At 47.0% G+C, this 16,077-nt stretch overlaps 5 protein-coding genes across 5 annotated transcripts; 4 read left to right on the top strand and 1 right to left on the bottom strand.

The window, feature by feature from the left end:
* Positions 1-707: 707 nt before the first annotated feature.
* N7537_004087 (uncharacterized protein) lies at positions 708-2,432 on the top strand (the record flags this gene model as incomplete). Its single annotated transcript, XM_056895145.1, has 1 exon — positions 708-2,432. The coding sequence occupies one exon, from the start codon at positions 708-710 to the stop codon at positions 2,430-2,432; it is 1,725 nt and encodes a 574-aa protein (XP_056754893.1).
* Positions 2,433-2,758: 326 nt separating this feature from the next.
* On the top strand, positions 2,759-5,712 carry N7537_004086 (uncharacterized protein; the record flags this gene model as incomplete). Its single annotated transcript, XM_056895144.1, has 4 exons — positions 2,759-2,936; positions 3,022-4,780; positions 4,836-5,174; positions 5,232-5,712. 4 exons carry the CDS (start codon positions 2,759-2,761, stop codon positions 5,710-5,712), a joined length of 2,757 nt encoding a protein of 918 aa, XP_056754892.1.
* A 947-nt stretch (positions 5,713-6,659) lies between these two features.
* N7537_004085 (putative serine/threonine protein kinase (Nrc-2)) lies at positions 6,660-8,676 on the top strand (the record flags this gene model as incomplete). The annotated part of the gene is made up of 3 exons (XM_056895143.1): positions 6,660-7,515; positions 7,573-7,746; positions 7,817-8,676. 3 exons carry the CDS (start codon positions 6,660-6,662, stop codon positions 8,674-8,676), a joined length of 1,890 nt encoding a protein of 629 aa, XP_056754891.1.
* Positions 8,677-10,098: 1,422 nt separating this feature from the next.
* Positions 10,099-11,842, bottom strand: N7537_004084 (fatty acid desaturase; the record flags this gene model as incomplete). The annotated part of the gene is made up of 2 exons (XM_056895142.1): positions 10,099-11,569; positions 11,640-11,842. 2 exons carry the CDS (start codon positions 11,840-11,842, stop codon positions 10,099-10,101), a joined length of 1,674 nt encoding a protein of 557 aa, XP_056754890.1.
* A 3,324-nt stretch (positions 11,843-15,166) lies between these two features.
* N7537_004083 (DASH complex subunit DAD3 family protein) lies at positions 15,167-15,815 on the top strand (the record flags this gene model as incomplete). Its single annotated transcript, XM_056895141.1, has 2 exons — positions 15,167-15,394; positions 15,547-15,815. 2 exons carry the CDS (start codon positions 15,167-15,169, stop codon positions 15,799-15,801), a joined length of 483 nt encoding a protein of 160 aa, XP_056754889.1. The 3' UTR covers positions 15,802-15,815.
* Positions 15,816-16,077: the final 262 nt, after the last annotated feature.

Genomic DNA, 16,077 nt, shown 5'->3' with positions numbered 1-16,077 from the left:
TATTACTCTCTGTACTATGATCTGTACTATGATCTTCAATTACTAGTGTATCACTTAGGCATCTATGTAGGGTGGTGTATATAAAATCCCGTCGACTCTCCCTGCCGGATAGTTTGTGCGCGTCATCAATTCTATGAATCCAATTGAGCTGTGATGGATATCGATACAAGAAACCCACCCTGGAAGATTCGGTCATGATACTTTCTGAATCTATAAATCGAATGAAGTTACCGCACTGAATAATATATATCCTGGTTGACTTATGAAATTGAGTCTTACCAACGTCCACTGGGTATTGTTAGCTCCCAAGGGGGTTTCAAATATCTTTTCAAGCCACCACATGCATGCCTTTTTTTTTTTAAAAAAAAAAAAAAAAAAGTTCGAAATTAATTTTCACGTATGCTTCATGTCGTCAAGATTCAGCTGTTCTCCACTATCCGAAGAACCCGAAAGCTTAAAGTGCCATCAGTTTTGACATCCACGAATAGAAAGCTGGCATGTCTACTTTCAGTAGTACCGGTCCCCGAAAGCGGATATCTCATCCTCTGGTTCACTAGTATATCCTGCCCTAACACTACCATACCATTCGAGGTCTGGACCACGGAGGTTCGAGTTTTCTCTACTAAAGAGGTTGCCCCCGTAGTTTGTAGAGAAAGTATTAAGTCAATTAAGCCTTGCTGTTCTTCGATGCTTGCAAGACCATCTTAATGTACGACCTATTCATCGCTCTCCTGGCCCTGCAGGGTTTGGCGGTTTCAGCCCAAGACTCCCAGTCCACCGAGAAAGTTTGGGGAGTTTTTGCATTTACTGTTCACGGAGACAGCAAGCCTGGTGCGCTCGCCAGCTCTCGGACCTTAACCGACTATGGAGCCAACGAACTCGCGGCAGCAGCCTCGAATTTCCGTTCTCGTTATGTATCTGGAGGCTCTGATACTGGAATCCAGAACATATCTCCAATCATTTTGGACTCAAATGATGTGGATGTACTCTCGGCAACGGACCAGAACATTGTTGGCTCCGCCCAAGCATTCATGCAAGGTCTATACCCACCACTCGGCTCAATGAATGTATCAGATACCCAGATTGCGAACGGATCGTTCGCACAGGCGCCATTGAACGGGTACCAATATCCTCGGATTGTCACCGTCGGCGAGGGAGACCCCCAGTCTATTTTGATTGAAGGTCACGCAATGTGTGCTATGTATGATGCCGCCGAGGGCGAATACCGCGGTAGCGACGAAGTCCAGGATATTACGCGAGATACAGAAGCCTTTTATAGGAAACTGTGGAAACTGGCATTGTCTGGAGTCTACGATGAATCATCCGCAACTTATACGAATGCCGTTTCAATCTCGGAATATTTGGATTATGAAGTTGTGCATAATGACACCTTGCTAGAGAGTCTGAATCACGCCGACATCCTTCGTGCCCGCTCGCTAGCGGACCAGTATGTGTGGAGCACAAACAGCCAACAATCATCTTCCAGAGGGTCTACGATCCGAGTAGTCAGTCCGATTGCAGGGCAGACATTGGCATCGAGCATTCTAGAAGCCTTCGATCTGAATATCCAGGAAAGTGGTACCCGACAGAAGATGACCCTGTTGTTCGGTGGTGATGAGCCAGCTGTTGCCCTGTCATCCCTGGTGGGACTCGCAAACCAGCATCAATCAAACTTCTTCTCCCGCCTGGTACGAGGTGGTTCGTTCGTTTTCGAGCTGTACAGCTTCGAGGACAGCAGCAACTTGTTTCCATCCTATCCTGGAATCGACAATTTGTATGTGAGATTCTTTCTTCACAACGGAACCGACAACACCACCGACTTCCAAGCGTATTCCCTCTTTGGGCACAGTCCCAGTCGTGCCTCAATCTCATATACCGAGTTCCACTCCTCGCTGGAGACATTTGCTGTGGCCTCAACTCAGGAATGGTGCCTCCGCTGTAACGCCGAAACTGTGTTTTGCAATGGAGTGTTAGACCAGGATGCATCTCAGCCAAAGAAAAACAAAGGGATGGCTCCCGCTGTAGCCGGAGTCATCGGTGCTGTCATAATGCTCGCTGTCCTTGGTCTCACAGCAGTTATTGTGTTCCTCATGTGTCGTGCTCGCAAGGGCAAAAATCCCAAGAAAGGAAGCTTGGGAGGGTTCAAGGGCCCTGGTAAACTTGCCAGTGATACCGATGTGTCGTTCAGTGATCCCATATGGAGAAATTCCAAGGCCGATGATACACAGCCATCCAGTGGTATCTCTGCCGGGGTTGGAGTTGCTGTACAGGGCCATGAACGCACTGGAAGCTGGGAGATGGGGCAGGGAAAAAAAGAGATTGAGAATATCCAGCCAGATGGCATGAAAGTGAGGTCGCCTTTTGAGGAGCATGATGAGGATTGGGGTATACACAGTGGTCTTCAACCTGTGAGAATCCGGGAGAGTGTATAGATCGTATTATGTCGTCGCCGAGAATTCGGATTATGTCGTGCCCGTAATTTTGAACCAAAGCCCATTGTCTTTCTTCAGACGTGTGTTCTACTTCCGCCTTCTCGAGCATCTTTCCTGTTTAGGGCTACTATGGTCAACATAAGACGCGTGCTGAATTGCAACAGGCGCGTCGAATATAGACCTCGTGACCCCCAATCTCTGAATAGCCTCGAACCCTCGTTCCTTCTCCATTGACTCTGCACCTTCCACCCGATCATTCTGATTTGTTATTTTTTCATCGAGTTTCATCCTTTCCTTTGTTCTCGACAAGTGGATATTGCATCTCAATGAAAATAATGAGATATACCATACCAACTTTGTTGGCACTGTGCCATGACACAGGTGTGCACTGCAAGTGGACCAGTGAAGCAAGACACTGTGAGTTTCCCTTTGTGACGATGCTCTTGATGATATTTCCCAAAGATGCAAATATTCGGTTGGGTTGCTGGTGTGAACTGGGTTCCAGTACATCAAGTAGAGCTGTCATGGTTCCCAGGGCCATCGACTCTGTATAACCCAATGAAAAGAACTTTGTTGACCATCAACATAGGCAGAAAAGTGCGTCCTGTTGGAAGCATGAAGCCTATCCTTTCAGAAAACCCGAGAAATCAACCGACTAGAGAGTCAGCCAGGTCATCGCGACCGAACAAAATTCCAGTATCGAAAGCCTCCAAGAATCGCCAGACTCGTATCAGCAAAAATCCCACTGAGCCTGTGTTCTCCACGAATGATGTAGGGTTTGCTCAATTTCTGAAAAAGCACACTTCCCCAAAACACCAGCGAGTCACGGCTGGGGGAAGAATCGTTCCAATGGAGCCACCAAGGCCACCCCGTCTTGGTGGCTCATCGCCTGCACAGATGGCTGCAATAAATGACAACGAATCGATTGTTCCACATGTCTTTGTTGGTGATCAACTTGTGACTGGTGGCCGCAACAGAACAACGCAACAGAAATTCATCATTCGTTCCACGGAGTCCGATAATAACCTGCGGGAGCAGTTGGCATGGCCTCTGCCGGTAAACGCATCCCAGTTCGCAACTCCCGTCGATTCACGGGATTTGAATGTTTCCCAAACAATGGGATCAGACATTCCATATGATGAATGGATTGAGCACCAACCGCTAGACGAAGTCGAACCAGAGTTCATTCAGCATACTCCAAATGCAGTGCAGCGCCATGAGCCTACCCACCAAGCTGAGGAGCGCCGGGGAGGATGGATTTTTATCGAGACTCAGATTAACTACGAAGAAGCTGCAATTGGGCAGATTGTGTCGTTCATGTCCCCGTTTGATCTTTTCCCGGGTGACGACTATTATGTTCGATATGTAAAACTGGCGTGGATGTGCGGCCCTGATGCCATGATTGAGGCAAAGACACGACTGAATAACAAACTCCGGAATCATGAAAGATATCTGGAGGAGGTCAACGAAGTTATCGCGTTGGACCCCCATATTTCACCTGGCGATCCTTGTTATAATTTGCGTGTTTACAACATCAACGAACGGGCAAGAGTACTCAACGCTCTTGATCAATATGATGACCTCATGGGCTGTGAAGGGGCAGCTGGCATGAACAATCCCAATGATCCAGGAGGTATTGCCATCCAGCCAGCCCATCCGAATCCCGCCCACATGCACTTACGACCCGGAAGAACGATCGATAGTGGTTCATATGATAAACTATCGACTGATGGCACCAGTGAGATTGAGCGTGCTAGCAACAATCGTGGAATCGATATTATTGACCCCGACACCGGTCATCCAATCCTATTCCAGAGACAACCATTAACAACAGCAAACAACAACCGCAATGGTACAGGCCGCACGAACGGGAACAACCCAAATCGTGATAACATGCAGATTGATGGAAGCTCAGAGTTGTTGATTCGTGATGATGTAAATGGAAATCGCAACAGAAACAGAAGAAACTCACTCTTCGATCACACTCAGGTTGATAGAAGATCGGAGTTATTTCATGATGGGAATGGGATAATCGGCAATTTGCCTATAGGAAGCAATGACCCGCTCTTTGACGGCAATAGCCGATTGGACGGTCTCTTTCCTCTTGGGATGGGTTCTGATGCGGAAAACAATGGAACCATATCATGGAACCCTCAGGAGACCTGGACAAAACGTCGTCCGAGAAACGAAAGTCGCATCAGCAGAACCCTCCCTCGGAACTTCGGTCGAAACATCGCCGATTTGAGACCGGCACTGCATTCCATTACTGAACTCGACCACGAGCACGCCATCGAACTAACTAGCACAGTTGCAAATAATGGGAATACATCAAACCTCGCGTTTAGTGTGTAAGTTACTTGCCCCAGGCTGGCATTTAGAAAATACTAACTCATAGCGCCGCAGAAATGAGGGTGAAGTGAACCACGGTACAACCCATAACGGGCTTCGTTATCTTCAGAATGAATGCCCTGTCGCATCAGTTTCGAGCAGTTCAGAGGATGAGCAACAGACGATGAGAGATTCTAGTCCCGGACCTGGACTTAATGAAGAGGTGCTCTCAGAGCTTTCCTTTGATCGGCAGCACAGAGGTACTGAGATGGTGGATTACCAGGTGTCTGTCATTCCACCCGACTTTTTCGATGTGTCTGTCGTAAACGTGGAGGGTGATCGGGAAGTGGAAGCATCTGATGGAAGGAGAGGATGCCACTCAGCCGAACAATTAGAGGATTCTATGCATCACAGGTAAGTCCCATCCAAACTCCATTGCTTGTGTGAGGAGCCAGGTTTGACATATGGAAGCCGCAGTGGAAACTTCACCTTGACAATGAACAGCCTCGGAGCGGATTACCCAGACGACATGTCGGATACACCTTTGTTGTCTCAGAATAGCCCATATGGCAGGTATAGCCCTTTGTCCCGGAATAGCCCGAGCAGGGTGATCTCCAGGTCAAGTGCCCGTCGTAGACACTATGTACCTGTGGGTGGTTCCAGCAGCCCTGGGTCTCGTATGATCACATCAAGTCTGAATGCCCGCCGAAGACATGACGCACGTGAAAATATCCGAAACGCTCGTTGCTCGCTCACAAATTCATCGAGATTGATTGATGACTTGAGAGACGAAGTACCCGCAACAACTGCTCTGGGTTTCGACGCGCCAGACAGTCAGCAAAACGCCAATTATTTGCCTGTGTATTCGATGCAGTTGATTGATGCTAGTGTCCGACATACTGCGCCTGCTATTGTGAACACCAGCAGAATCAATGTGCATGCTCTCCTTTGATACTATGCAACCATAGCGTTGGGCGCTGGGGATTTGAGCCCCGGCCTAGGTATGTGTTCCCGGAGTTGCCGAAGTGTTTCAGATTTCAAATGAGAGCAGAGAAGAGAAAAGCCATAAAAAAAAAGTACGGAAAACATGGACCCAGTTCGAGTCAAAGGAAACGATATTGAAGGGATTGAGACGAGAATCTGTACGATATTATTATGTATTAATATTCTTCCAATGGAATGAAGTGTATGCTTATCATGTGTATATTGTAGAGAGATGTACTTTGTACTTTGTACGTTGTAGTTATTTATATTTGGAATGTCGCCACTCAGTTCCTTAATTCCTTAATTCCGTATTTCCTTCAGTTATGCCTAAAATTCGTGGGGGCTAATGTAGAGTTATACTGAGATGACTTATTTCTAATTAGTATTTCTAAGCACTTCTATGCCTGTTTTCCTCTGCCCAGGCAGGTGTTCTGCTCTAGTTACTCAGCACCTCTGACATATGATGTAGATGGATATTTGTAGATAGACATTTGTCCACAAATGCCCACTACCCTGCAGGTGGATTGCCCTGCCCAGATTTCAGATGACTAAGCCTTGGCCTCCGCGTCCACGGGTCCTTCTCCACTCCAATTCCTCCTTACCTTCCTCTTTTTCCCACTGGTTTCTCAATTCTTGATTTCCATTCTTTACTTGTTCTGACATGTCGTGTTATCCATGAGCCTAGTTTCCGTGGCTTTTGTCGTTTCAGTTCTTTGGGTGGACAACCCCCGTTGTACCGCCTCTTACTAACAATTGCCCCCCCGCGCGATTATATCCCCAGCCGGTACTTGGCATTTTGAAGATTACCGCCCTTTCACACATCTCATACCTTGCTTTTGCACACTTCAAATCATCTTTTAGGTCTTAGGTGACTGTCATCTCGGTCTCGATTTTGATTTCGGCGACCCACCCAATATGACACAGCTCTTCGCCTCTAGTCCGTCTGCGGTGACAAATAATGAGAAGCGCGGGAATTTCCCCGCTCTCTCCCTTCCCTCGCGAAAACACTCCAACGAGTCTAGCCACTTGCCTACGAGGATCAAGAACTTTTTCCGTATCAACAGTTCAAGCAGCCACTCTCCCCAACCCAATGCCTCAGGAAGTACCGAACGCGAACGGGATAGCCATGGGGCGGCCAAGAACGAGAAGTCTGCTTTCCGGCAGTCTCGATTTCTGCCAGGCATAGGCCGCAATCGATCGACAACCGTTGCTAGTGAAGGCAACCCACTCGACGATGCGATGTCGCCTACCGCATCCGCCAACCCATACTTTGCCCACCAGGGCCAGCCAGCATTGCGACACCGCAATGATGGGTCAGTGCCATCCTCTCCCCCCGACACCCCTGAGCTGCAAGTCACGGGGGTCTCGGCGGTGGAACAGGCGACCACTGCGAACAAAGAGGAATTAGCGCGCAAGTTACGACGTGTGGCTTCTGCCCCGAATGCCCAAGGCCTATTCACAAGTGGTCAGGGTGACCGTCCTCAGACAGCGGAACTGGGCAAGGAGCCCCTGGTGGAACAGTCGGGCGGATCAATGGGCCTCGCAGATCTAAGCAACGACGAGTCGAATCTGGCGATACCTTCTTCACTCAGCTCAGATTTCGGCAGTAACGCTTCTTTCCGCCGCACCTATAGTTCGAACTCTATCAAAGTTCGAAATGTGGAGGTTGGCCCCGCCAGCTTCGATAAGATCAAGCTGATCGGCAAGGGTGATGTTGGCAAAGTTTATCTGGTGCGCGAGAAGAAATCGAGCCGTCTGTATGCCATGAAAGGTACGTTTTACTTATACACCGGTGACTGTCTGATGCTATATACTGACTTGCGGCTAGTTTTGAGCAAGAAGGAGATGATCAAACGGAACAAGATTAAACGGGCTTTGGCCGAACAAGAGATTCTGGCTACGAGCAACCACCCGTTCATTGTCACCCTATACCACTCCTTCCAATCAGAGGATTATCTGTATCTCTGCATGGAGTACTGCAGTGGTGGCGAGTTCTTCAGGAGTGTGTTTACCTTTCCGTCCTATCTTCAACATCATTTTCTAGAATTTATTGCTGACTTGTGCATCTCTAGCCCTGCAAACCCGCCCCGGCAAGAGTATTTCCGAGGATGCAGCTCGTTTTTACGCCGCAGAGGTTATTGCTGCGCTGGAATATCTCCATCTCATGGGTTTCATCTACCGTGACTTGAAACCCGAAAATATTCTTCTTCACCAGTCTGGTCATATCATGCTTTCTGATTTCGATTTGTCCAAGCAATCCGGACCCGGGGGTGCCCCAACCATGATTCCCGCACGAAGTGGTGGCAACTCCACCACAGGGTTGCCTACGATTGATACCAAGTCATGTATTGCCGATTTCCGAACAAATTCTTTCGTCGGGACGGAAGAGTATATTGCACCTGAGGTGATCAAGGGCTGCGGTCACACCAGTGCTGTTGATTGGTGGACCCTGGGCATTTTGATTTACGAAATGCTGTACGGCACTACTCCATTCAAAGGCAAGAACCGAAACGCGACGTTTGCCAGCATTCTGCGGGATGAGGTGAACTTCCCAGAGCACTCGGGTGTGCAGCAGACATCAAACCTGTGCAAGTCCCTGATCCGTAAACTGCTGATCAAGGATGAAACTAAGCGCCTAGGAGCCCGCGCTGGTGCCTCCGATGTCAAGACTCACCCCTTCTTCCGACAGACCCAATGGGCACTCATTCGTCACATGAAGCCACCTATGATTCCCCACCAGGGTCGTGCCGGCACGGATACGGTGAACTTCCGCAACGTCAAAGAGAGCGCTAGCGTAGATATTGGCGGCACCGATTCTACTAAGATGAAGGGTGTTCCAATGGATTCGGGCCTCGCGACTCCGAACGGCGAACTCAACGATCCCTTCGAGGAGTTCAACAGTGTCACCCTCCACCACGAGGGGGATATGTAAAGCCCAGATTTTTTTTTTTTTTCGTCACTTGTTTCTTTTATCCGATACACGAGGAAAACAGCCGTATGTGCGTCGGCTCGCTGACGACCATGATGCATTAACGACTGTATTTAGATGCTATTCTTCTTCCATTGCAATCCTCGCTGGGTGTATGGAGTGTTTCGGGACTTTTTTGTTGGTGGATCTACTCGAGCTTTTTTTCTTTTTCTTTTTCTTTTCGTCCCATCGTCATGTCTTATTGCTCGTCGATTGCTTTGCATATTGCATTTTTTTCATATCCTAAAGCCTTGGATCGCTCTCAGTTGCGTCTCCAATTCAGGCACAACATAGCATCGGCACCGAACTGTTGGAATTGCCACATGGTTTGTGTCACGACTTCTGAGCTGTTGGGGGGTTCTTTTTTGCACGTCTTCCTGAAAACTGTGCTATACATTTGCTCTTTCACACTACTTCGCAGCGGATGGCGTTATGGATTCACTTTTTCGGGTTACGTCTTCCACGTGACACCTGTATTGATCAACTGATTACTGCGTGCTGTTTTCAATCTCAAATTTATGTTTTCAAGATTACCCTTGCTGTGAAGCCATATGTACGAAACTCGATGCCATTTCAACATTTGGCCTTTGTCTCAATCTATTCGATGGTCTCTCCGTGTTGCCTAATTGTCCCATCTTAAGAAATGTGCCTACAATGTGTCATTTCGCACTGTAAACAGCCATAATTTATAGAAATGAGTGTTACAAAGCAGAAACAGTTAACGCATTTCACGACCGAGCCGCCCACCCCAAAACACATAGTAAACGCGATATTTTATAACCCTATATCTTAACAACCGCGCTTTTTATTGATTTCATTATATATCGATAGCTATTGATAAGGATTTTAAATACTATATATCAATATTAAGAAAATCGAAGAGGTACATTATTACGGTATTGAAAATTACAGTGTAAAAAGCCAGAATTATATATATATCGCAATCACAAGGTTCTATATATTTCCCAAACTCCCTAGAAAAGCTAGAAATTACGTAAAAAGCATTAGCCTATAATGAAATCTCTATATAAACTGCCGTTGTTGAGAAATCAAGCTGTAATTTATCGCATTTACTATGTGTTTTGGGGTGGGCGGCTCGGTGGTGAAATACGTTAGTTAATCGAAAAGGCATCTGTAAAGGCTAAAGCTAGATGTAAATGATTGGCAAATAGAGGTAAAATCTTCATATACTAAATAGAGCACAGTAGAGTCAAATTCAGATCTAGAGCAATGAATATTGGAAGGAGGGGGGGAAAACGATCTACAGAACATAGACGTTTCGCTTAAACGATACGAAATAAGATTATCAAAATTCGAAGCGATCCCAATTTGCAAAATAATACAAACTACATAATGGGTATCTCAAAAGCCAAAGAGCGAACGTCTTCAATGCATATGATGAGGATCCGCCGCACAAGCCTTCCGACACTCCTCCAAGAGTCTCGCCTGTCTGGCAACGTGCGCAAGTCGACCAATAACCTCCTTATTACCATCATAGAAGGTAAAAACAGCATATGGAATGTTCACATCCTCACAGAATTCCCGAACAAACTGCTGTGTCTTGCGCAGATTGTGCCGCGGGATACGAGGATACAAGTGGTGGATAGCCTGGAACTGAAGACCACCATGGAAAAAGTCCAACCAAGGCGGGCAGTCAACATCCATAGTAGTGCGGAGCATCTTCTGGGGGAAAGATTCCAGCGGGCCGAGATCAGCAGTGGACATAGCGTAGTGGGACAGCGTGATCTGCACATGCAGCGGCGAAGTCACCATATGCGAGATCAGAACGAAAACGACACGGTTAAACCAAGTCGGAATGCTACACCAGACAACGCCGTATCCGAACCAAATCCAGAAGAAGATGTGGCCGGCGAACTCGAACCAGCGGTGCCACCAGCCCGCGCCTTGTTTCGGTCCGCGTCCGACGATGATGTGCTCCCAGCTAAGGAAGTAGAGGTTGAAGCGGCCGAAAAGCAGAATGGGGTAGTATAGGTAGTGTTGGTATTTGACCGTGAACTTGGCCACTGCGTCGAATTCCATGATGCGGTCGTAGTAGGTGCTGCGGAGGGAGCTGAAGAAGCGGTGCGAGAGCGCGAAGAAGGGCATCAGTTCTATATCGGGGTCGTGCTCGGGGGCGTTGGTTACGATGTGGTGCACGTTGTGGCTGCGCTTCCACCAGCCTAGACTTAGGCCGCCTAGGTAATCGGCGATGATCATGCCGATGGTGGTGTCGATTTGATAGTTGTGCGTGATACCCATGTGGCCGGCATCATGGGCGGAGAAGACGAGTTGGTGCCAGAAACAGCCGAGGAAGAAAGCAGATGTGCAAAACCAGGACTGTTTGAGGAAGAAAATGAACAATCCAAAGAAGAGGGTGTAGCGAGAGATTTCAATGGCGTAGGCTGTGTAGTTGCAGTTGTATAGTCCTGCTTCACGGATGCGGTGGTGCAGCTCGCGGTATCTCTTTGTGATGTATTCTTGGTGTTCTGCGTCAAGAGGAGGATACTTGGATGTATCCAGCTCAATCTCCTCTTGAGTTCGAGCATCGATCACGTAGGCTCGTGATTTGGTGTCGGTTGGTGGAGGGACGGCGCTGACTGCCGAGGAGATTGTTGATACTGATAGCCTGCGTCTTAGGCCCAATCTGTCGTCTTCGGCTTCGAAGATGGGAGATGGTGGGGCCGAAATCTCGTCGCTCGATAGCTCTGAGCTCACCAGATCTTCTTCAACCAGCTCATTTTCGATCAATGGACGGAATTCGCCACCTTGAATGGGAGGAAGGAAGTTGGTCCAACGGCCCTCGATTCGGCCAATTTGAAATTTGTTCATGCGCTGACGGGCTTCCTGCGAATGGAGACTTTGAGAAGAGTATTAGTATCATGCGCACATAGAATTGAACAAGAATGGAGAGGTTTTGGGAGACTCACGCATTTACTTCGTCCGTGGCATCTTTGCCAATCATATGCTTGATGGCCATATCACCTCCGGGGTGATATTTGATCCATGAGTCGAGTCTGAGAACATTGCCGTCGACAATGATAATCAACTTGCCATCGGCAAGCATGCCTTCGATTTCACGTCGTGAGAAGACATTGTCCCTAGCCCTAATCGGGGTAGACATCTTACTCATCTGATAGAATTAACCAAAGAATCCGATGAGATATGACCGTTAGTTGTTTGAGTCGAAAGGTTGAACATAGAAGAAGGATATGGCGTTTGAGACAATTATAATAAACAATTCCTCGGGGACATGTCTTGTTTGCTTTTTTACTCGCATGATGAACTCATTAATCTATTAAGTTACCTAGACTTACATAACGCCGTAGCGCAAGACATCCCGTTCCTCTCGACCCAGGGGACTGACACAAAGGGGGCAGTGTAAATTGGACTGTCCAACCGAGTTGTGGACACGGGAGAACTCCATGGGGAATGAAGAGGGGAGGTCAAGGTGGGTAATGTGTTACAATTGGATAAAGAGGTGTGACAGGGCTGTGGGCACTGTGGCGAAGATAAAATATGGATGGTCCATACGCGTATCTCGTCAACTATACCATACTTTGTATGTCCCGTTTGATAAGTCGAGCTAAAACAAGCTTAAACCTTGGGTGCCCCTGTCGGAAATTGAAAGGTTAGATCTTCAGATCCCCTATCCCATTGTCGAAAACTCGACCCCACTACATATTCATACACTATCTACGGAGTAGCACTAAATGGAATCCACAGAGAACGTTCTCCCCCTAAAAATGAATTCCTTTATGTTTCCCCTGAAAAACTCAAAAGACCATTGTATTCAAAAGTGGCGATTCGTATTCGCAAGAAGATAAATCTGACTAACCTTTCTTGGCTATTGTACCTGACTTGGGCTAAAAGTGGAAAGCCTCTAACCATTTTTGGGAAAAACCTTGACACGTGTCCAACCCAAACCCTATCTTGGATAACTTTATTATTATTCGGGTCAAGGGACCAGGTCCCATAAATCTAGAAATGAAACGTCTGTGAACAGTCGAGACGAAAAAGAGATCTTCTATTTCTGCCCCTCTAGTACCGCTCGAGCCCCGCATCTGGGGCGACTGGCTAATACCGCCAATTTCCCTACTTAAGGGCACTTACGTATTCGCTTTCGTTTCTTTCTTCTACGTAAGGGAGTCGCCACTTGACCACTTGCATTGTGTCTTTCTCTCCTTTCTGGGTCATGTTGTCATGATCCACAATATGCGATAACGGTGAAGACCATTATTCCAGAGGGACATGATCATAATGTGGAAAACGCAAAGCCAAGGCTCATTTCCTACGCTAGAGTTAATCCGTTGTTAGGGCTGCAAATTCACACTGGGCTATATTAGTTGAATTGGCAATTTAAAATCAGTCACTCGACGCGACGATGTCAGAAACTATCCATGTAGAACTAGGCTTCCACGTAAATAAAGTAGAGGCGCAGGTGGCTCGTATGACTTGGACGCCGCGGTAAAGGACCTGCGCATTTCGCGGGGCAAGAACATTTTCTGGAGTCTGCCGCCTCCTAATAGACTTTTGGCATTGGGCTTTCAGGGGAACTAGTCCTAAAATCGCCTATGGTACTATGGTGCTATGTATCTTGTACGAGTACGGAGACCACAAGGCAGTTGCGATAAAGGATATCCACTTCTAAATGGGGAATTCTGGATCGGGAATGAGACAAAATATTTCTGAGTTCACATTCACACATAATAATCCTAACTACTGTATGTTGGATGAAGGATCTGTGATTTTCGCAATCAACCGTTTGACTTCAAGTGAAACTAGTCCATACCCACCAGTTAGGGAAATGATCTCGAAAATATCAATTTTAAAACTTCGCCTCAGGCAGAACTATAAATTCAGAACTTGATCCACTCGAGCACTTCACTAGCCCCAGTCGATATTTGGGAAGGCTTGCATCCTAGTCGAAAATTGGGTCGCTAGGACCGAATTGCGAGCTTTGTCCCTCAAGCTTCAACTAAATCGATTAGCCTGTGGGAATGCTCTGCCAATTTACGGCCAAGCCCTCTATCCATGGGATTATCGTTGATAGTAGGTGGGGGGAAGGAACTGCGACGGACTCCCGTCTGCTTCAGTCCTCAGTTCAGTTGTGGATATCTACAGCCAATCCAATCCCAGCTAGTGCCCACACTGTAACATATTGTTTTGCAACTGTGTCGATAGTTCTCGGGCCTCCAGAATATGCACTGCACATCAGGAGGATACAAGATGGTAATCATTGCTCTCAATAGAACAACTGTGTTTCAGGAACAAGTCGATCATTCGCTGGGGTTCTAAAAGCTTCTACGTTACTGGCTACTTAATCTACAATTGCTGCATGGAACTTGCGCTGCTAGTAGAGCTCTCTATCTCCGGACATCTGCTAGATACTCAATATAGATTTTATAGGGGGGTTCCTTTTCTCTCTTGTCAGGATGGGGAACGCAATAGGGGCGAATAGCGCACCACAACATTCGCCGTTACATTACGGAGTAGTTTGCGGACTGCGGTAATAATTGCACAAAGGGGCCCCCGGGAGTTGAGTTTTCGCTGAGACCCTCATCTAAGGTACGGAGTACTCCGTAGAACGCGCGGAGAGGCTGTCGCAGCTGGGAGAGTAACGCTAGCGCCTTCGTGGATACAACCAAGTAAGGCCACACGGTTTATCCGAGGCTGGTGTGGTTGGCTGCTCGCTCACAAGGCAGCTAGATTTAAATTCTGTATTCATTGTTGTTAAATGATTGCTCTCTACATGTATGGAGTACTCTGCACGGATACGAAGTTGTTGAGTACGGAGTACCCAATCCATTGTCCAATGTCTCTACTCTATTCCCGAAATAACTTATAAAAGTCCAATAGAACAAACTCCTTATAGAAATTATATTTCCGTTTAAAAATAGGAAGTGGGCTTGCTATTAAGCCAGCTGCCTAACTGCGTAACATCCTTGACTAGAACGGGGGTTCGCAACACCAAGGAACTGAGATTGTTCTTATTATAGCCGATCGGACAATTTTTTTAAATGAAAAAAAATAGTTCTCAGCTGAGGTATTCATAGGATATAATATGAGGCCATTTTTATAGTTTTAGACAATATTGAAGGAGTGAAATGTTATGTATTAATAGTACATGCGTTTTTTATGACACCTGTGTTAGTTGTTAGTGAGATGTTCCCAATAGACATCAAGCATGATTTTTTTTTGAAAAGTAGACCATGTAGAGATCGCCATAACCTCAAACATACAATATCAACCTATGGACTGACGTTGAAATAAGTTCTGAAGCATAAAACCCGCCCCAATAGATATCGGATCTCAGCGGAAGCTGGAGCTTGGGGAACGCGTCCTAGCGGAGCCGCATAACACACAACACGAAAACACACGTGCAGCTCTCACGGCTTTCGCAGCTCAACACTCACCTTCAAGAAAACTGCAAATCAATCCAAGAATTCTCTCCACAATGTCCGCCTTCGCACCCGAAGACTCAGACAATGATTACTCGTACGCTGAGGTCGACCCCGCGGAATCCTCCACCCCTCCAATCCCGCAATCAATGGGCGATACAGATGCCTCGCACAGCCGAGGCCACTCGAATAACCCCCTCTTGGGATCCGATAATTCCCTTGTATCAGATCTAGAGCAGGAAGTGCTGGAAGAATACGCTCGATTGCTGCGGAATGTCAACCAGGTACGTGCGAGAAGAGCTCGTTGGCCTTAATCTTTTCCTTCTGGGACAATCTAGATTCTTCACCGGAAAAAGATATAAACAATGTCCTATTGGATATTAAATGGGCTATGGATATTGATTATACTGGTTACTGATGAATGCCTCGCACATAGCTCTCCGACAAACTCGCCGACCTCGCCGGCTCCCCCGCTTCCATGCCCCTCGATGGTCTTCGTCTCCTTGAACGCAAGACTGCGACTGTATGCACCCTGCTCAAGGCCAGTGTGTATAGCATTGTCTTGCAGCAACAGATCTGGAATGAGAATGAAGAGCAACAGCAACAACAGCAGAATGAGGATCGGCATTTCCAGGACCACGAGTATCAGCATGGAGGATATGAGGGGGAGGGGGACATGACATTCCAATAAAGGAGGAAGGCATGAAAGATTGTCTATGAAGTTTGATGGTTCTTTTTTTTTGTTTACTCGCGTATTATACCCGGGGTGTTGTTTCCAAGTTTTGGGGTTGCCGTGAATCAGATGATGTTTATGCAAAAGAACCTTGTTGATATATGATTTTCCAGATATGCTATGAATAGCCCAGAATACTGGAGGATTGGAGAATTGATGACCCGTCATGTTTAACAACCAACTTATAGAAGTACATGCAAAAGACACAAGAGGAAAAGAGAAGCATTATATACA

The sequence above is a fragment of the Penicillium hordei genome, assembly GCF_028827395.1.
Source record: "Penicillium hordei strain IBT 12815 chromosome Unknown utg000002l_segment0_segment0, whole genome shotgun sequence".
Lineage (NCBI taxonomy): Eukaryota > Fungi > Ascomycota > Eurotiomycetes > Eurotiales > Aspergillaceae > Penicillium > Penicillium hordei.
The sequence above is the reverse complement of the archived record's forward strand: the minus strand, read 5'-3'. Positions and strand labels throughout refer to the sequence as shown.